General features: G+C 36.7%; 1 protein-coding gene across 2 annotated transcripts in view; it reads left to right on the top strand.

The window, feature by feature from the left end:
* The window catches only part of PIK3C3 (phosphatidylinositol 3-kinase catalytic subunit type 3), a 66,763-nt gene extending 46,503 nt beyond the window's left edge, over positions 1-20,260 (top strand). For both annotated transcript variants that reach the window (XM_063179620.1, XM_063179619.1), the window contains 3 exons: positions 2,790-2,880; positions 15,526-15,651; positions 19,531-20,260. In XM_063179620.1, the coding sequence (XP_063035690.1) occupies positions 2,790-2,880; positions 15,526-15,651; positions 19,531-19,545 (232 nt within the window). In that variant the 3' untranslated portion in view covers positions 19,546-20,260. The remainder of the gene's footprint in view (positions 1-2,789; positions 2,881-15,525; positions 15,652-19,530) is intronic.
* The last annotated feature ends 812 nt before the right edge of the window (positions 20,261-21,072 follow it).

The raw sequence follows: 21,072 nt of genomic DNA, 5'->3' as shown, positions 1-21,072 counted from the left end.
TGGACTGCAAGGAAATACTTTGGGAAGAATAAATGCCATAATTTATTACAGCTAACTATGACATGACAATGATTAGGAAATATTCATGCTCTTGAGAAGATAATTTTGTCATGGGGGGTCCCATGTTCCACTGAAAGAAAGGTAGCATCCTTAAGGCATTTTAAACTTAGGAATTTTGACTTATTGACTAAGATCAGCAGGGCCTTGGTTTGGGACTGCAGATGACTGTATACCTTCCTGTCCTTGTTTTTATAGTGAGTGTCTGTAGCTTCGTATTTGGTAGAGTATTGCAAAGCCAACACCCTAAATATTTGATTGGTTTAGGACATCTGTATGCAAAGGGTCTGGTAAATATTGAAAAAATAAATAGAGGAATGCTTAGGATCAAGCAGATGTTTGAGATATTAACTACTTGAAAACAAAAGTTACTGGTCTCAGAAAACATAGTAATGAGAATTGACCTTTTGTCTGAAGTGGATTCGTTTCTTGATACATGAGACCTTTTCTATGTAGAAGTAGGATTTTCATGCTGAATTTCTTTAACAGTACTTCATGTTCAAAACAGAAGTTAATCAACCTTCAGTGCAGTTGAATCCTTATTGATTTTATAAGTTAATTTGTACTGAGTTAGAAGAAAGCAAAGAGTAATGTGAGAAGGATTTAGATTTTAGTTTAGGTACTTCCTTAAACCTCCTTAAAACTAGGATGACCTGGCTCAGATTTTGTTCTGGCTGTGGATGGATGTCAGCCATTCCAGGGGCCTTTGTAATGTAGATGTCAAAGATGAGTGATATACCTTGCTTGATAACAGTGTTTGTTTTTTTACAAGTCAGGCTCCTAACTCAGGTGATTCAGCAAAATCTCTCCTCTCAGATGAGTTTGGGCTGTCAATTCCCCAGCTGTAATCTTCATGGATTACAAAGATGTTGCCTGTAAGAAGGTTTGCAGTTGATTACTGAGTTATCGAAATGTTGGGGTGAGGGGCAGAGGACAGATCTGCAAATACTATAGTGAGCAATTCTTCCTTAATTTTTAGTGTTTTTTCCACTCCATAGTCCCCCTGCAGATTACCTTTTCTTGATGTTTTTTCCCCCCAAATGAGTATCTTTGGGTGATCTTATTCCTCAAGAATCACAAGACTTCATTGTATGGAACAGAACTGTCTCTTAACTGGCATCTAACAATGATCCCTAGACCTTTAAAATCTTTTTTTACAAGCCTCCATCACATAAATAGCTCCAATAACCTGTAGTGATTATAAACTGTTATCCTCTGTGTGGTTGAAGAGCAAAAGGGACTCTGAGACTGTGGATTCTCTGTCAGTTTGAAGGGAAAACTACTGACAGAAGGTACCAGTAATCTAGGAGGAGACTTCAGAGCATGTGCCTGTAACATTTAAGTATGTGTTAAAGGAAATCTAGTTTCAGGCAAGTGGAAGAAAAATTGATTAAAATCTGTGGTATCTGTTCCTAGGAGCAGAGCAACCTGACTGCCATATTTCTTAGCCAGACCTGAAACAAAATGGTAGAGTTAACTTTCCTTCTTTTCTTTTAATTTGCCATAAAAGTCATTTTCCTGACTCCAGCTCTCTGCCCTTGGGGAAGTGAAGTAAAACTTCTGAAAGAAATAAGACACTGAGGATTTCTAGCCAAACAGTTGATTTTAGTGCTTTTCTTATAATGTTTTAAAACTTATATTGGAATGTATTAGGTAGTGTTAGTTCCAGATAATAATAAAGTGTCAAGTGGTTTTGTTGGAACTAAGTTTATCTAGAGAGATGTCTTTTTTGAGCAGTATTTACTTTGTAAAATACAGCTGTGAAGCAGACGTTTTGTTTAGCTGAAATACTTTGCACTCCTTGCAATTGTCAGCTGATATATATTCAGCAGGTTCCTAATAAACAAGTTTTGCTGCTAAGAATTCGTTTGCTCTCAACTGTGAAGCTCCTGGTTCTCTTAGCAAAGCAATATTTCAATTGGTGAAGTCAGTAACATGTTTTGTATCTTAAAGTGAATCAGATCTTTTTGCAGAGGAAGGGGAGTTCCAGTTTTTGCTGAACAGCTTGAAAGTTATCCTCTAGAAAAGAAACTGACAGCTAATTTTCTGCAAGGGCAAAATGGTGTTCTTTAAAACAAATACTCATGAATGTTTCCAAAACCATTTTAAAGCCGAAAACTGTTCTCTGATTTGTCTTTTAATGGTTATAGATGACATTTGTATTTGTACTTCCTAAGTGTACTGTGCTACCATTATTACTGGAGCTTAATTGAGGAACTGAAGACTTGGATCTGGTTAAATATTTAACTCATTATGTCAAAAGCCCTTGCAGTGATTGGAAAAATAATTTTTTGTACTTATGAAGACTTCACCTGTTTGAATAAATATCATGCTGCTGTATCACTTAATAATAAAAAATAACCTTTGCATCAGTATTCTAGCATATGTTTATCCTAAAAGAGGTAGAAAATGGCATTATGACTTAAAATACATTAAATCATAGTTTATATTTCATGTGTCTCTAAGTAAATGTTCTGATGATTTTAGAAAACTGTAACAAAATCAGAGCATTTTATTCCGTTTTGGCAGTTTAAGAGATTTTGAAGTTTAAACTTTGATAGTGTGTGTCAGTATCTCATGTTCTTTAACATAAATACTTTCAATTCGTACTAAAAATGGATCTCTGAAGCATTAACAGTTCTTTGTAAGATGATGATGAGTTCTTAAATTGTTTACAAAATGTCTTTTGTACAGTTTACAAGATGTTTTACCTAATTTGCTCTTCTGCTTAGGTATTCCAACTTGATCTTGAATTTATTTTCCCTCATGGTGGATGCCAACATTCCAGATATTGCTCTTGAACCTGACAAGACTGTAAAAAAGGTAATTGTGGCACTTTCATTGTCTTTCAGTGACCCAGGACATCTCATTACAAAATTTTCAGTCACTTGTGATGATGACTTATTTGTGTCTCACCTGAAAATACTTGCTCCTGTTTTATAAGCTTTTAGCAATTCCTTTCTTCACTGAAGTTAAAGATAGGAGAGTGTACTTGGAGAACACTTAGCACATGTGCCTGTGAATACAGAATGCCTTTTCATCATCCCTGTAATGCTGCACACTCTGCTCCAGCACCCTGTTCCAGTGGGAACTTTAGCTAAGAAGAGTGTTGTTTCCACCTTATCAAACTTAGAAGTGAAGCAGTCAACACTGACTGTATCATGAAAGATTGTCCCAGCTAGTCTAGAAACCTTTAAGACATGGATGGTTTTATAAAAACAGTCTTCTTCTAGTTAAAAAACCAGTATACTGAAGGTCTAAAACCAGTAGGCTGGTATATCTTCATGAATGAGAAATTTTTGTTTCTTGGGAAGGCAAACTTTTGTCCTGTAATTCTGACTTTGTCCTTTATACCAGCTCAAGTCATTCTTCTCCATTTGGTGTTGGAGCAATAGTTGACATGAAAAATACAGGATACATCTCCATCTGGATTTCATTACACTTACATTTTAGACAAATGCTGGGTTTTTTTATAATCTGATTTATAGTGAAGGGCTATCTGTTTTAATTCTCCAAAAGACTTTGTGGAGCCTGTGTGTCCAATGGAAATTAGTTCACTGTAATTTTTATTCAAGCTGTGGATTGTCTCTCAGATAGGCTGTTCTTCACTGTTTTCAAGAAGTTATTTTAGCGGAGATTCAGAATGTTCAAATAAATATTTCATGTTCTAATATAATTTCCTTAAAGAAAACTAAATTGTGACTTCCACAGATTTTTCCTTTTCTCTTTGAGGATCCAGGCATTTCTATTTAGAGTTTCTTGGTTTCAAATCAATACAAAGAGTTCTTGCGGCTGTTCAGTTTCATATCCAGGAAGCTGAGCTAGTCACAAGTGCTGTGTTTTGTGGTAAAGGTGACAGTGTTCCCTCCACTCAACTGTTTTCCTGAGAAAATGACAGCAAATTATTTCTGCTTATTAATACTTGAACCTCACCTCTGTCCCTAAATGCCCTACAGATTGGGTAGGTTACTTACATAGAACTTGAGAGATAAAAGCCTAAAGTAAGCAACTGAAATGGTTCAATACCTTCCAAGTTCTGGAAGTAACTACACTTTTGTACAGACACCTTCTTTGCAAGGAAGAGACCTTCCCAACAGAATGCTAGTTCTGTCTTAAGAATTTAATCTTTATAAAGAAGATGTATTTGGCTCTGTCTACCCTTTGGAAACATGAGTGATACAGTAAGGAGGGGGAAGATCTTCTAGATTGCAAAGTCTACTGATAAATGCACCATAAGTTTGTGCTTGACTGAAATGGTCATCAGGAGCTCAAACCAGTGGTTTCACTGAACTTCAGAAGTGCTGGTTTCTTTGATGTTTGCACCAGTAAGTTTGAGACTTACGATGCATTTTAATCTTACTTATCACTGGTCTAGAGTTCCCTGTCGTTTGATCACAGAATCGCAGAATGGCTTGGGCTAGAAGAGATTTTAAAGATGATGTTATTCCATCCCCCTGCCATGGGCCACTTCCACTAGGACACTGCTTGTGTGACAGTGTTGTTCATCCTTGCCTTGAATCAGTTCTTGTGAGCTCTGATATTTTTTACTAAGAGTCTTCTTATGCTTGCTTCTTATCAACATGCAATATCCTTGTTTCTTAATAGCATCTTGGTGTTGCATTTTTGGCGGAAAACTCTCTAGAAATGCTGTCCAAGGGTATATGCTTTCACTAATTAATTATAATATAATGTTGAGTTCTGTGAAATACTTGTAAAGAATGATTTTAATATAGCAATAGTTAGTATTTCAGACTCTTCTAAAACTCTTCTACTCACTGTAAATTCCCAATATAATTTTATTGACTTAACAAATCAAGGTACAGAATTGAAAGCCAGAAGGTCTGTTGTGCAGCTGAGAAGTATGTTACAGTTCACTTATGTACAATAATTAAAAACCAAGATTATGTGAAGCATAACAGTATTGCATACATCTGTAGATCATGCTAGGCAGCAAAATCTAAAAGGAAATTCAGAATCACAGAGTATTCTGGGTTGGAAAGGACCCACAGGGATTATGAAGTCCAGCTGTTAAGTGAGTGGTCCACGTGGGATCAAACCCACAACTGTGGCATTACCAGCACACACTCTGACCACCTGAGCTCTGAATTAGATACATGTGGTTGCCTCTAAATTCCATTACAAAGTAGAAATAACAGTGCTTTCATTGCATGAAAAGAACACGAGCTTAGTTGTTACGTGACAGATCACTGTTAGATTAAATGCAGCAATTAGTTATTAGGATCCTGCGCTCCGACAGTGGTGCAGCTCAGTGAACTGTGACTTACCCTCATGGGAGATTGCAGGCTGTCCATTCACAGAGGCTTTAAAATGTGAAAGCAGACAGAACTGAAGCAGGAAGGCAAATGTTTCTGATAAGGAATGCAAATCACTTTGAGAAGGAAAGATTCTACTTCCCTGGGTTCTTTTAAGTTAATCTAGAGTGTGATGGTTCCTTAAAAAAAAAAAAAAAACAAAAAAAAAACCAAACAAACAAAAACAAAAACAAAAACAAAAACAAACAAAAACAAAAAAACCAAAACAAAAAAAAAAAACAAAAAAAAAACCAAAAAAAACCCACGCACAGTAAGGTATTGTCAGGAAGATAGCTAAATTGTTCAGCTCTCTCAAGTTTTGTTATCTTATATAAACTTTTGGGTTTTTCTGACAGTTCAGCTCTTTCTGAATCCTGTTGACAGTTTGGCAATTTTGGTTCAAAGTTGTCCTTTAAATGAGTCCTTAAATTTGTGCAAAATTAATACAACATCCCAGGATCCCTAAAGAGTGGGTAAGCAGAGGAGCTTCCCATTAAGCAGTTGTTTGTTATTATGATCTGCTGGATGCTTATGACAATGTTCAAAGCTCCTGTGAAAGCAATTTTTTTCTTTAGTTCTCAATTTTTCATTTTTCTATTTTAAAAAGATAAACCAGGAAATAGCTTTAAATAGACTAGGATCAGAATCATCTTAATCTGTTGTATAACAGTAAATAGGTCATTGTTGTTTGGCTTTTTTTTTTTAATAATGTGCTAGAAAACTTGTTTGGAGTATTAAATACCCATTAGCCCACCTGAAATCAGGTATAAGCTTTGTTAGAACTAATAGAAACAGGAACAATGTGCCTTGCTTCTCTTGGGGTGAGTGGCAAGTTGATTCAGTCATTTAACAAGGTAATACTGTACCTTGTTGTAGAAAAATTGAATAAATGCTTTCAGCATCTCCATTGATTTTTATTTTTTTCCTTAAAGCTTTAACAAAAAATCTATATATATTTCAACAGACTCAAATTAGGTAAAGATCCATTTTGGACTGACCTGCAAAATTAAATTACCTTTGATGTGTGAGACAAGTCAATAGCCATTTCAACCAGGGTATCACTTTCACAGAAGACAAAGTTGGAGATTTACAAATGTTTCTGTTTTTAAGAAGGTGCCCTGGTGAAGAGCAGAGGTGAAGTTCATAGCCAGCATTTCCTCGCAGCACTTGTGCTCACTTTCCTGTAGAGCCCTTCTTTTGCTTTAGGGGCCTGCAGCCAGTCAGGCTCTGGACTTACAGGCAACAAGGTAGCTTACCTGTATTTCAGTTTGGATTAGTCTGAATACTAGTTTGATGATTAAACTGCAAGGAGAGTAACTTCCTTTTTTGTAACACAGAGGAATGCTTACTGAAGTAGTATATATATTGTGTGTTTTATAATGCCTGTTGAAATACTACACTGCAATTATTTTGTCAAACAATTTGTTTGGCATAAAGATCTTTGATACTGGAACTTTTCAGTAGGTGTAGCTATACTGCTGTTATGGAGTAGGCATGAATCATTCTAAAGGTTATTGCTAAAGAAAGACTTTTCTTTAATGGCTACAATTTTGCTTCCTCAAAGTGAAAGCATTGCCATGTTAGATGATAGCTGAACTCACAGTCCAATCTTTGTCTTTGTCTGTCACAAAGGGATATCCTGTCCCACCAGTAGGCAGGAAGGTGCTTTGCAGGAAGTGTCTGCCTGCTGGTTACAGAAGGGTGTAAAAACTGCATTCAGAAATAATTTTTGTGTTCCCCTTTTCTAAACTTTCAGCAGATAATCTGTGTGGCCTTAGAGCCAGAATGAAGGTTTGATTTTAGTAAGCATACACATATTCTGAATAAAACTAAAATTTGCACCTGCCATATGGTAGTGATGGCTGGAATAAAATAAGTTGAAATAAAATGAAGAACACTACTTTTATTTTCCATGTCTTTATTTGTTGTATTGCCTCTTGTCATTTCTCGTAGTGTATTGGTGCTTGATAATGGGATACTTATTAGTGAGCATAGTTAAGAGATGTTGGAAGGAGTTTCTTACTTTTAATCATAAAAGGAAACCAAGTAAGATCATAAGGAAACTTCAGTGAAACATGTCCTCTTCTGTGAGGCCTTGGATGATTTGATTGCTTTTTCTTTTAAGAATTTCATATTGATATGTTGAATGAGACTTTCTAGAAAAATCTGAGGGTGGAAAATATTCCTAAAAACTATAACTACTAATCTGAGGAACAAAGGCAGACTGTTTTGGGGTTTTTTTTCCCAAATTATCCTCTACCATCTAATAACCGTGGGACATCCCAGGGAGCTCGCTGACAGAATGCAATTGTATAATCAAGCTTAAAATCTAACAGAAGGTATATTGTCCAAGCATTGTTTCTGTCCAAAAGTTATGAAATGTCTTGGGAGAAACACCGATTGAGGGAAGGCAAAATTGGAAGAGTAGCTTTTGTCATATACAACATTCTGTAAAATAAGTATAGACTGCACCTCATTTACGCGGTTTATTGGCGCACGATGGTGTAATCACACCTGGGTGCTCTGTTCCTGTCCTCCCTGAAGGAGCTTTAACAATCTTCTTGTACAAAAGAGAGCAAACTACTCATGTACTTAACCGAGAAAGATGGCAATGATGATAATTTTTTTCCTGCTAGCATGAAAAGAAACAGAAACTCCTTATGGCTTCCCCTGAATATATAGATTTAGAGCATATCAGAATTTGGCAGTACGTTCTGACTTGCTTTGCATAGCATTTTTTTTCAGACATTAAATCAGTGCTGACCTTAATCATGCATTCTCACAGTTCAAATTGGACTGAAAATAAGTGAGTCAGCATTGACCTGAAAACAAACAAAGCTCTGTTTGAAGTTTCACAACTGTTCTTGAAGATCATATGGAAAACTGGTTTATGAACCAACTGTCTGCTTGCAGTGGGTATACACAGTCTCACTCAGTGAGTTTACCAGGCATTTATAGAAAAATAGGTTAGGACTTCCCAGTGGGAAGAACAGCTTGTGGTACTGATTCACTTCCCTCACTCCGGTATTGATCACTACTTTCCCCATAGGAAAACCTGGAAAACAGGGATTACCAACTGCACGAAATTTGTCTCCACCCTCAAACCTGGAGAAACCCTTTTCAGATTATTGGTGTTTAGTTTTATGGTAAAAAGCTTGTCAGTTTTGACCAAAAAAAAGTAACTACAAAGCTTAAAATTAGTTGTCTGTTTGATCCTTTCATCTTCTTTTGTCTTCTTCATACTATTTATAATGAAAGCTGTCAGTAGAGTGTGCTTCATCTCATGGTTCATGGCACCATCTCCTACTGCCAATCTCTGATTTAGGCCTTTCTGAAAACCTGGCTCAAAAATGTCACAAAATGGAATTAAATTGAAAAGTAGCAGAGTATTCTCTTCAGTTTGTGTCTCCCTTTCTTTGGCCTCTGAGATAATTGCCTTTAAATTTTCCACTCTTCACATATGCTTTTCCATTTCTCAGATTTCAGGAAAAAGACTGGGCTGAAATCATTATATTGACTTGTCAATGCATAACTAATAATACAATGAAGATATCGCTACACTCACTTTTTTCCCTGCCATTGCTCCTTGCTTTTCCATTTCCAGCACAGCTGCAGTGCTAATTGCTAATTGTTGGGCATTGTAAAATTAGCCACTGCTATAAATTCAAGTAGTAATGACTAAAATCTGGAGTCAGTTATGTAGCCAGTTTTGCGTAAGGAAGAGGTGCACCATCACTCTTCAGATGTGGCTAATGGATTCAGCATTGTCACCTCCTAACACAAAAAGCTTTTTTTTTTCTGCTGGAAAGCCAGATGGTTTCTATCTGTCCTTCATAGCAGATTTGACCTTTAAATGAGAAATCATCAGGGACCAATGATTCATTGGCAGACAAAGGATTCAGCAGGCATTAAAGGACAGTGTCTAATTGACTGAGCTCTGTTTCAGATGTCCATTGATTAAAGAAGGTGCTGCAAAGATGCTGCGTTATAGGCGAGGTTATTGTGAGCACAGAAAGCACAAATACCTGGCTCCCATAAGCAGGAGCTTAACTGCTGTTTGTGAAAGAACCCCCATTCATTTTGGTACTATCTTTGGATTGACACAAAAGAGGATAAAATCATAAGAGAGGAAAGTTGTTTGTCTGTGGGCTGTAGTACTGAGAGCACCCTACACTGATGGGGGCTCACCCCCCTTGATAAGAAAATAGTCGGTCTAATTTTTTTGGAAGCTAGCAAAAAGAGAGAGCAGATATGTTTTTTCTTTAACATTAAATATGTCAAAGTAAATTATTTTTATTCTACAGGTATAAAAGCTGAAGCAGAGATGTGACTGGAGGTACAGATAGTTTCTGAGCTACCTTGTTTCTAAATCTGAGCTAATTGTTCAGTTTTTTTCCATCTGGCTTGTAGTGGAACTTACACTGCTTTTCCCCTCCCCTGTGCTCCCCAGTCAGCCAAAGGATAATTGAGAGTTAGTTCCCAAGTTAGTGAAATGGAAAGGACTTTCTAAGCTGGAGCTTGATAAGCCTTTTTAGGCAGTGGATATCAAAAACAGCAGTATTTGTTAAAAGGTGGTACTAGGAAATCTTCCTAGAGGTTTATTAATGCCAGTAGGAAATTTACAGGAGAAGTAAAGTTACTTCTGCTTGATAAGAGGCTCTTTGTTTCAGCACTATTTTCTTACTGCTCCAGGGAGGTTTATGCTTTGTAAAAGTGTCACATTGCCACTGAGCTGATTGTGCTTCGGCAGACGTTCCTCTCTCTGTCCATTTCGGTAATGACACTGCAGCTGCACACCCAGGTTTTTTGTTTCTAGGCTGTTGATTTTTCATGCATATTAATTAATTTCAAAATATTGAAAAAATACAGAAGTTGGAGTAAACACCAAAACATGAACCAAGTGTGAGAATACTCTTGTGCTCTTATTGCTTTATATCAGTCTCTAGTTGATTGTAAGTTTTTGGCCAGTATGATGAAATTCTGAGCTGGAACAGTATCATCTTTGAGTACCATAGTGGCTGAAACCCCAATTCTCACAGAAGTTCAGTTTACAGATATTCACTAACATCTTTCTTATCTTCTATTAAAAAAAAAAATTAGAGAAGCCTACATGGACTTATTTAGAATGCACATTTTGTTCAAATTGAACCATGGAAACAAAGACTGTTGTCAGAATAGTCTCTCAAATGAAATTTTTCATGCAAATAAAGCATCTGAATAGTTTGTGGTGTGCATTGTTTGGACTGTAAGCAACAGGAATAGGAGCAAAGTATTTACTGAAAAAGATGAAATGTGATAAGGATTAAGCCAAGCACTTAGTGCCAATTTCTGCCACATGAATATTGGATGGTAACTACTGTAATAATTATAAGGCAAAACAATAAAATCAATAAATTTTTTTTAAAATACATTTTTTCCTTTTGTTTTTTTTTTTTTTTTTTCTTTTTTTTTTTTCTGTTAATTGTTCTCTGTCTCATTTTAGTAGTGCTTACATCCAGTATATATTTTGAGGCATTGGAAAAGGACACTGAAGTTTCTCTTTAAAGCAACTGAAGTTGCAATGCGCAATCCCATGCTAGTGTGATAAAACTGTATGAAACATAAGCAGTGTTGTCTAATGTTGCTGGAAGAACAAATACTAAAGCACCCACTAGTCTTCAGAATGCCTGATTTATAATTTGTCTGAAAACTAAACAGGATTAACAAAGGGTTCTCATATGTACATCTTATATGTCACCTTAAAATACATTACTACCACCAGTAATTCTGAAAAACAGAGCTATTGGTATCCATGAAATATGGATTTGGGAGCTGCTTGAAGATTATAAAAGTTTCCACAGAATTTCCAGTTTGTCTTAACCCTGAGTGCTAAGTACCTCATCCATTTCTGGTAATGTTTTACAAGTGAGAAGATGCTTGCTAGTGAAAAAATCCCTGAGTTTAATATGGTAACCATGGTCCCCGTTGTACAGTAAGTCTGATTTGAGGACACAACAAGTCCACACAAATCTGCTCTTTAGTGGAAGGGAGAGGGCAGTCTTGTGCTTCAAGAACAAAAGGTGGAAGTGCAAGTGAGTCTTGGAACTCTGCAGGGAAGTGCACTTACCCACAGTAGTACTCTCCCCCCTGTGTTTTGTTACAGTTTCTCAATCCTGAGCCCTTCACACTTCCAAACACAAAATTGCCAAAGGCAGAAGGTTAAACTTGGAGATTCATTCAACTGAATGAAAACCCAGGCCTGCCCATTTTCTCAGATCTTTTACTACCATTCTTAATAAGATGATTAGTGTTTACTTGAATATTTCATCTCTTCTTTTTGTCATCCTTTTTTTTTTTTTTTTTCCTACTTTACACAGCTCTGTGAGGCTTACTGTGAGTTTTCTAAGTTTTCTGTGAAATTAGCTTCATAGGACATCTTTGATGCCATTTTCTAAACAGTACTCATTTTAGTTCTCCTTGAAGACAATTCAAGGAAAAGAACGGAGTCTGAGTTTACAATCAGTTAACATTGACTGTTATTCTGATAGCTGTTGTGCTCTTCCTCTGTGTGTTAGATTTTTGGGATAATCATGATGTGAAGTAGTTTTTCTTTTTTCTTTTCTTGTTCCTGTAAAAGGTTTTTTCCCCTTCTCTGACTTGCTATCTTGCTAAGTTCCCCAGTGTGATTCTGCTGTAAGTGATGATCCCCTTCTTTTCTCATTATCAACAGTTAAGCCACAAGTAAATTACACTTAAATGCTTGTGCCCACACCTTCACTCCCCCATATTTTCTTCTGAACTGTCCTTGGTATTCTTTTCCCCTTCTAATTTTTGTCATGTGAAAAACAGGCGCAGTATCAGGGTAACTAACAGAATTTCCTTACAAACTTCAGTCCTCTTGTTGTAGATTTTAATACTAAACTATCCTCTGTTCAGGGGGATAGGAAGTGGACAACTTTAATTTAGTTTCAAGTTGAAAGTCAGTATCTTGGTAGACTATTCTTACTTATTTGGCCTCTTCATCCTTGGAACATTCGAGTTGTCCTCTTGAGATTTAATATTTCAAAAGAGTATTTGTATATCAAATGGAGTTTAATGGTTCATTTTCTGGAATCAAAGCAAAAGTTCAATTAGATTCATCAAGCTTCTTTTTTCTCTGTTTTACAAATCCTGAACTATAACAATGCAGTTGATTTAAGTATCAAAGTGAGAGCTCTAAGTCTTCAGGTAGGTCATCTTTGATGCCTTCATGATGGTCATCATTCATAAGTGCATAAAATGAGATAATTGTATATCTCATCAGAATTTCACCCCTCGAATTCAGCTCTGTTTTTAACACCATGCAAAAATCTCTTCCTGTTGACCTCATCTGTGAGAAACTGTCAGCTTTTAGAACTCATCCCACATTGGAACTCGAGAGAGTTCAGATAAGAATTACTATTGCTTTCCTACAGTAGCTGTAAGTCAGTGTGTATTAATCTTGTTGCTGCTGTTGCAGCTCAAACGGTAAATTGTAATTTTGCCTTATTTCTTCTCATCTAGGTTTCAGCAATCAGTTTTAATGCAGGGCTGAAAAACTTTAAGGCAAAGACTCAACACTGGGCATCATTTGATCCTTCTGTTAATTGCGAACTGATTGCGAGATCTAACCATCGGTGAATTTCTTTGCACATATATCAGTGTGCCCAGTGTGTTTTGTGGGAGGTGGGTTTAATTAGTCATTCATTCTGTGGAATGAAACTGCATCTTAAATATAACTAACTGCAAAAATTCTGAGAAGGTCTTCTGTGAGCAAATTAGAAGATTGACAAAGTATTTGATTACTAAACTTGTGGAAAAGAATGTTATGGTGTTTTTTTTTTGGTTTTTTTTTTTTGAAAGTGGAGCTAGTGATTTTGATGAATTCTCATTAACATTACCTTTTTTGTGAGCACTAAACTAGATGTGAAAGAAATCTCTGCTGTAATTTGGGGATGCATTTAAGCTTTTGCATAATTGCAAGCACGTGAGTAGTCCATTAAATTCCGTTGGATTCTACTGTGTGCGTCATTCACTGTCTAAAACTTCTGATGTAGGAGTTAATAAACTTCCTTCTCTTGTTTGTTATGAAGATGAAAGTTCTTCATAACAAGAACTTCTTAGAATAATCTGCTGAATCTCTCACTGGTAACATGTTTAATTGAAAGTTTGAACTTTTTTGGCTTAATCCATTCTTTCATATTGATCAAACATTTTTTTGAGAGGAAGTTGAGAAAAAACTGCTTTATACTTACTTCAAACATATCAGCAACAGAGTTATAATGGTTATTTTGAATGAAGAAACTTTATGTTTATAGAACTCTTTTCCAACCTAAAGGATTCTACAATTCCATAATTTTTCCATACTGTGCTGGCTAGCTTAGGCTTTTTATTACAGTGCTGAAGGGCACTATTTTGGAATGTATGACCTTTGAAAGGAACACAGTTATATGCTAAACTGAAATCAGTTAACATTCAACTGAAATCTTGGAGCATTTTTGCTGTCATAAAGAGGGCTGTTGATGAGTATGTGCTGTTCTTGGTGCATGGAAAGCATACAAATTAGGACATGAAGGTGGTATCACCTCACAAATTCAACCTTATTGTGAAAATTGTTGAAATAATTTGGCTCACATTTTTGTCACCAGCTAAAAATAGTGAATTCAGGGAAAATGTTTAGGAAAGACTTAACTCTGTCTTACAGTCACAGCCATGAGAAGGTTAAGAAACAAATCATTTGATATTTGCCTACATTAGAGATTTCTGATTGACAGCTCTTTAATATAAAAAGTTTTAATGAGCTCAACTGTTTGAGATGGAAATTGGACAAATTCAGATAGCAAATAGGTCACAGTTGTTAAACAGGACAATTAATCATTGAAACAACTTACCTAGGATGTGAAACATTCTCACTTGGCATAAAGATAGGGTAAAAGAGATTGTTTGATACCATTTTACCTAGTTCATTATGCAGGAGGCTGAAATACTCAAGCTCCAGAAGAGCTTGAATAGTTTGAGATTTATCTTTATGAGAATAAAGCATATGACTACATGTCAGCAATAAATCTTCCACAACTAATGTGAATTTGCTGGGCAATTTAAATTCTGTTACCAGCACTACTTTGCAAGGTAACTAGTACTTTAAATGATGGCCATAGTGTTGCTTAGGCAGTGGTAGGATCTAGGCTCATCAGAAGAGATTTCAAGGCAGAAGAGGATAAAACCAGGCTTAGTGGAGTTAGGGCTGGGCCTCCAGTATGTTAGGGGAATTTGGATCAGTTCTGAACTGTTTTCTTTGAATTAGTTGGAAGTCACTGAAAGGCATCTGCTGCCTCTTCACAGATGTTCTTGGCATTGCCAAGACAGAAATTGGAAAATAAAGGTATTGCCGTATTCTTAATTATTGTGCATTCAGAGCATTCAGATTTTAACTCATGTGCAAGTCGTAAGTACTAAATGTAACAGAATGTGTTACTGGTACAATGTTATTGTCAAAAGAAAAAACCATGTAAGGGGTAGCAGTGTCTCCAAGCAAGTGTTCTTGGCCTGTGGATACAGTTAAAGAAATTCTCACTTACATACAAAGGTCAGTTTTGGCACAGTTGATTTGCTGACTTTCCTCCCATTCTGTATTCTTAACTGCCTATTTTTTACTTAACTCTACTTAGAGTTTTTTTAAGACAAATGTTAACCTGAAAGTAGGTTTAGAGTAACAAGTGTTACATCCTTTCTAAAATTATTGGGATCATCCACACTCTTCCAAATTTGTATTTAATAGGTGAAGTTCTGTGCTTTTTCTCAAGCAGCATTTCATTCTCTACAGAATATTGAATATTACCTCTTTTTCTCATAGGATTTTAGTCCTGCTTAAACTTGTATTTCTAAGTGCTTTTCTTGACTTTTTGACCTTGAGCTTTGAAATTACTGGTTTGAATTAGGGGATTGTTTCTAGCTTATTTAAATACTATTTTTTATTAGAGGACTTTAAATAGCTGTTTTAAATAACATTGTACACTTCCAAGAATCTGTAGCTTAGAAGTAAGAGAGAGATTCTTCACTAAACTGCCAAAATGACTGTGTCTGCTTCTGTATACATTGATAGAATAATGCATGTTTTTAACCACTGAACTAATTTTAGCCATTTCTGCTCCCATTCCAGGTGCAGGACAAGTTTCGTCTGGACCTGTCTGATGAAGAAGCTGTCCATTACATGCAGAGTCTAATTGATGAGAGTGTCCATGCCCTCTTTGCAGCTGTCGTGGAGCAAATACACAAGTTTGCACAGGTGAGGTGTTTTCTTCTCTGCTGCTGGGCTCTGTGGTAGCTGAGAGGTTGTGAGTGGTAGATTCATCACTGTGAGATATTTTAGTTCATTTTACTACAAGATGAAACTTTTCGTTGTAAGGACTGGAGAACAAGCTTGCAGAGGTCCTATAAAACATTTTGAAGCACCATAGCAATCATGCAAGGTCTGGTGTCTGGGACCAACTTCTGATGCCCATCCAGGCTGGGCGTGAGCAGCCGCAGAGCAGCCGTGCCCAGAAGGGCTTGGGGGTGCTGTGGGTGAGAGGCCGCACATGGCCCAGCCATGGCACTCCCAGCCCAGAGAGCCAAACGTGTCCTGGGCTGCACCCAGAGCCCCGTGGGCAGCAGGGCAGGGAGGGGATTCTGCCCCTCTGCTCTGCTCTGCTGAGACCCACCTGGAGCCCTGCATCCAGCCCTGGGCTCCCAGCACAGGAACCACAGGGACCTGCTGGAGAAGGTCCAGAGCACTTCAAATGTTATCAGAGGGCTGGAGCACCTCTGTTAGGGAGACAGTCTGAGAGAGCTGGGATTGTTCAGACTGGAACAGAAAGGGTCCAGGAAGACCTTACAGGACCCTTCTTGGTGATGATCTGGGTGACAATAGATTATTGGCTCTGTTATTTTTATTTTTACAATATACCCTCTATGAAGAATGATGTGTTTACCCCAACATCTTTTATTCTGTGCTGTATTACTACAATACACACTAAGACAATAAAATACTTGATTCCCGTGTTAAATAAAACTGTGTTTACAAAAGCATTTCTGCTTTGAATTTCCAATTCTTTTTTTTTTTTTCCTTAAAACCGTCTTAAAAATGTCTCAAATCCACGATAGACACATTTAGTTTGTGTCTATCGTGGATTTGAGACATTACTCTATTTTCCTTAAGTATTAGACCATGACAAGAAATGGAATTAGGAGAAAAAATTAAACTGCTTTGAAAAGCCAGTCATTATCCTGATTTTTAATTGATTTTTTCTTCAAAAGGCCAGTCAAATTCTGGTATGAACTGTGGAGAACTATTCTTATGGCTATCTGTTTTGCTAAAAAGCATCTGTTCTTTTCTTCAAACTTAGTTTTTATTTTGAAGAATTGCACTGTAGAGCAGGATGAGAAGAAATAATGTAATTTCCATTTATGTATATATTTAATTAAGGTGATGTTTTATGAGATGTAAAAGAAGGAAGTGTAATTATATGGAAATGATGCAAAATTTGTTGTCATTCACTATGGATTATTTTGAACTTTGGATGGAGAATGGGAATTTCATAAGACAAAGTGGAAAATGCCTGGCATCTGCCTTAGGGTTCAAATAAAAAAAGTAAAAGCTATTAGAAATATTCAAGGTTGCAGGTTTAAGTTTGTCCAGTATGTGTGTAGACCTTTCTTTTCATTACATACTGACAGTCACTTTTTTTTTTAAGACATGCCTTTTTACTTCATTGGCCTGAGGTGACTGCCACACTCTCCCAGATAATTGTTACTGCATTTGTGAAAGTGTATTACAGGTTGGATTCAGGTGACCTTTTGCTTTTCCATTCAGGCTTGTTTTGCTTGATCTTTTTTCCCTGGTTTTAAAATAACAGAACAGATTTGTTCAGAATATTTAAAAGTACCCAAGAATGTTATTCCAGGTTTCTGTAGGATGGGGCTCTGAGCAACCTGGTCTAGTGGAGGGTCTCCCTGCCTATGGAATAGGGTCTAGGATTAGTTGGTCTTTAAGATCCCTCCAACCAAACCATTCTGTGATTCTGCCTCCCAGGAATGATGTTCTAAGCAAAATGCTGATACACATTCCAGCAGGCACTGATTGCATCTTCCATTCATATTTTTGGGGGTTAATGTGCAAGCCCACTGGTGTATTACACTTTGGACACCAAATAAGCAGATGTGACAGCCACTAATGTAGGCCTGATACAGTTATGTCATTTTGTGGTTTTTACCCCTTCAGCTGGCCCATGCTGAATTTCATCACAGAGGTATTTTCCTGAGGCTCTGTGCAATCTTTGTGCACTGCTGCAGAGTGTGCAACCTGTGTGCTTTTAGCTTTCCTTTCTGCTTCAGACATCTGGTGCCTAGAATGAAAAACAAGTGTGTTGATTTGCAAGTGCTATAGGCATCTCATGACTCCATGTGACGCTAGTTTTGGAGTTCTAGTTACTGCCTTTATTCGCACTCTAAAAAATTTAGGCTTGCAGGCTTTCTCCTGCAAAGATACTGGATTGCAAGTGTGAGGAGGATGCAAAAACAATAGACAAAGATTAATCAGCAGTTGACAAGTCTTAAGAATCTGTGGTTTATTAATGTATTTTTTAAATACTTAAAAAGAATCCAATGAAAAGTAAGTGTAATTAATGTCAATTCTCTATATTATGGGTGAAATGGGAGGCTTCTTAGCAATATTTATTACTTCATCAGTCAAAATCATTTTTTTTTTGTCTGAGGCAGTCTTAAGAATTTGCTGCTGTAGTCTTCATGGAGTCTGCAAATCATTAAACAAATGAACAGTTAATGGGTTGTGAATTTGCTGTAAAGGGATCATCTTACTCAATGGCCAGTTGAAGCTTTCCCTTCCTTCATCTGTAATTCTGCATGGAATTGCCAGTGGCCTTGTTCTTCATAGTCTTATAAGTTTTCTGGAAAAAACCCCAATGCCACGCAGGTGTTGTGACACAAGTCACAAGTGTAAACAGCAGATTTGGCCTAATGCCACACAGTATTTAATTCCAAATGCTGTTCAACACATTTTTTGTTTATCAGTAGATATTTATTCTTTTACTGCCTTCAGAATAGGCCTGTGAGGAATCTGCGCAATCTACTGCAGCACTTAAGAGCTTTTTAACAAGGCTGGTTATTATAGTAACCATGGTGTTTTCAGTGTTCTGTATGTCACTCTGCATTAAGTAAAGCTCTTGGATAAAGCAATCTGGATGTTTTGGAATCAGCTCAGTATTCTTCTTTTATAATAATATTCTAAATTGTGTTCAGTTTACGGCTGTGTTATGAAGCCTTTAGTTTAATTTCTAATGTGTCTCTAATCTGTTATTTTATCAGATATTTTACACACCTTTTCCTGCATTGCCTCTCTCCTTAATGGTTATAAAAAAAAGTTGTCTCAAAAGTAAATAAATTCAGCATTTAGAATAAGCTAATGGTTTTGTACAATAGTTCTCAAGAGGAGGAAAAGGTGCATACTAATTTTAGTTGACACTAATGAAGACTAGATAGCCATTTCTCCCTGGAGAGTCATTTTCATTTTAGCAGCATTATTTATTTCTGTAGAGAAGGAAACAATCTACAGTTGAAGTGTCTAGTTTCACATTTTATTTCCCTTGTAAATTTACAAATCAAGTCAGTTGTATTCAGGGCTGAAATGGTAAGCAGTGATTAGAAAAGTGAAAGCTTGTGGGATACAGGGCGTCTCACCTAAACTGTAACTGTACAGTTTTGGGGGTTTATTAATGCTTGGCTGATATCTGCTTAGGAGCAAACTCAGTTTCAGCTGTAGAAGTTCCATGGATTTAGAGTATCTCCTGGCAGTAACCCCAGTGCTTCTGCATCAGAGAATGCAGCACCTCAGCACAGGGCTTCTCTTTTTCTCCTACTAGATGTCAAAATAAGATAGGGAATGTCTACCAGCAGGACTGTATATATTGGATAAAATAATTTGTCAAAGGGGTATATAGAGTTAGCTTCTGCTTTTTCCCTTAAAAGGTTGTGAAAGTCATCTACCCTTACACATTTCACCATGTTTTTAAACACAGAGTTCAATTTGTGCATAGCATTTGTTCTTTGAGAGTAAAGCAGATTGAGTAATCTCTGTGCTGTTGTGTTTTTTTCTTTTCTTTTCCTTCAGTATTGGAGAAAATAAGCTTTTTGCCTGCTCATGGGGGAAACAAGCAAATTCACAAAACAGAGACTTTTCTCAAGCCCTTGTGGACTTAACCAAACAGTTTTGGAAGGCAAAAGCTGCAGATTTAATAGTGTGAAGAACTGAGAACTCAGAAGGTAGAGAAGCTTTTTGAATCTCTGTTCATTAAAGGTTTAAAACCAACCATTTTTTTAAAGGAATATCATTGTTTGTATACCATCCTTGGGAGCCTCAAAGGTTGAAGTCAGCAACTTCCTCTCAAGCCAAAGATAACTGGAAGAGGTTGGATTTAATGGTGAATTCTTGTACATGTTAATATATTTTCTTATTTAAAAACTGAAGTAGATACAAAGCTAAAGCAGGGAGGCTACAGTTTCTTGGTGCAGAAAAACCCCTCACAAAACTATGTTAATCCTCTCCTGTCCCTCCCCACCCACTCTGTTCCCTGAATAAGTTTTAAATGTAATTCATAGGATCCTTTATTTCCTGCCTTTGGCAATGTTATCATTTAGAATGGACAGTCATTTTTTGCCTGCTTACAAGTTTTTAAGTACTGATAAGTTACCCCAGCTGTAGGCAGCCAATTAAATGATTGCTAACAGGCTCAGCAATGGGAATGCACAGTGAGCAGTTCAGTATTTCACGCTTGAACTCTAAATGTTTTCTGTACAGTGATTATATATTCTTCACTCTAATAAAAACCTTTGTTGTTGCAGTCTTGAGGTGTTCTGTTTTGTCTTTTTAATCTCACTTGCTGAGACATGGCACACTAGAGGATTATTTTTGTAACTACTGTCTTTTTGCAAGGATTTTCACTTCTCAGTTTACTTGATGCTGGAATAACACCACTCATGAAATTACTTTTGTGCCACATGTTGAGTTCATAATGAATCTGGTTTGTATGATCAATAATGTAATTAGCTCTTCATAAATGTGTGGCTCTCTTCAAAGTGTGCTCTAATAGTCCTGTATTTTTTTAAATAACATTTTTAGTCACGAAGAAATCCTTCCCAATTATAAAGATAAGAGGGACCTATTTGAATGTGAATCTGACTGGTATTTGTGAATCAATTTTGCTTTGCGCTGTTGTCCCTTTTTTATCCTGTATGTATGACTTAAGAACTGCATTGCCCTAGTTGCTTGGTGCTCATGTTGTCTAGGAACACACACTGCCACAGAGGATCCACCATCTCTTTAGACCCTCTTAACTTAAATCACTCTTCTTTGGAGAAGTAGTAGTGATCATTTTCTTGTGGTTTGGTTTTTTTCTGTCAGACTTACATATTCCTCATCTGCCTCTGTTTCTCATGTGCTTTGTGGCACCTTCCAGGTATAATTCTGAGAGCCTGGACTTCTCAGATGTTCAGAGAGAATTCTGCAAAAAAAAAAAAAAAAGGTCTTTTTCATTCTTTTAATAAATTTCTAATGTGCATCCTGTGTGCTCACATAACTTCTGATCTTTATGAAGCAGCCACACTTCATTTGACTTGAATTCTTGTCTCTGACCCCAGCCTTTTCAACTGTACA

Source organism: Melospiza melodia, chromosome Z (assembly GCF_035770615.1).
Source record: "Melospiza melodia melodia isolate bMelMel2 chromosome Z, bMelMel2.pri, whole genome shotgun sequence".
NCBI lineage: Eukaryota > Metazoa > Chordata > Aves > Passeriformes > Passerellidae > Melospiza > Melospiza melodia.
The sequence above is the reverse complement of the archived record's forward strand: the minus strand, read 5'-3'. Positions and strand labels throughout refer to the sequence as shown.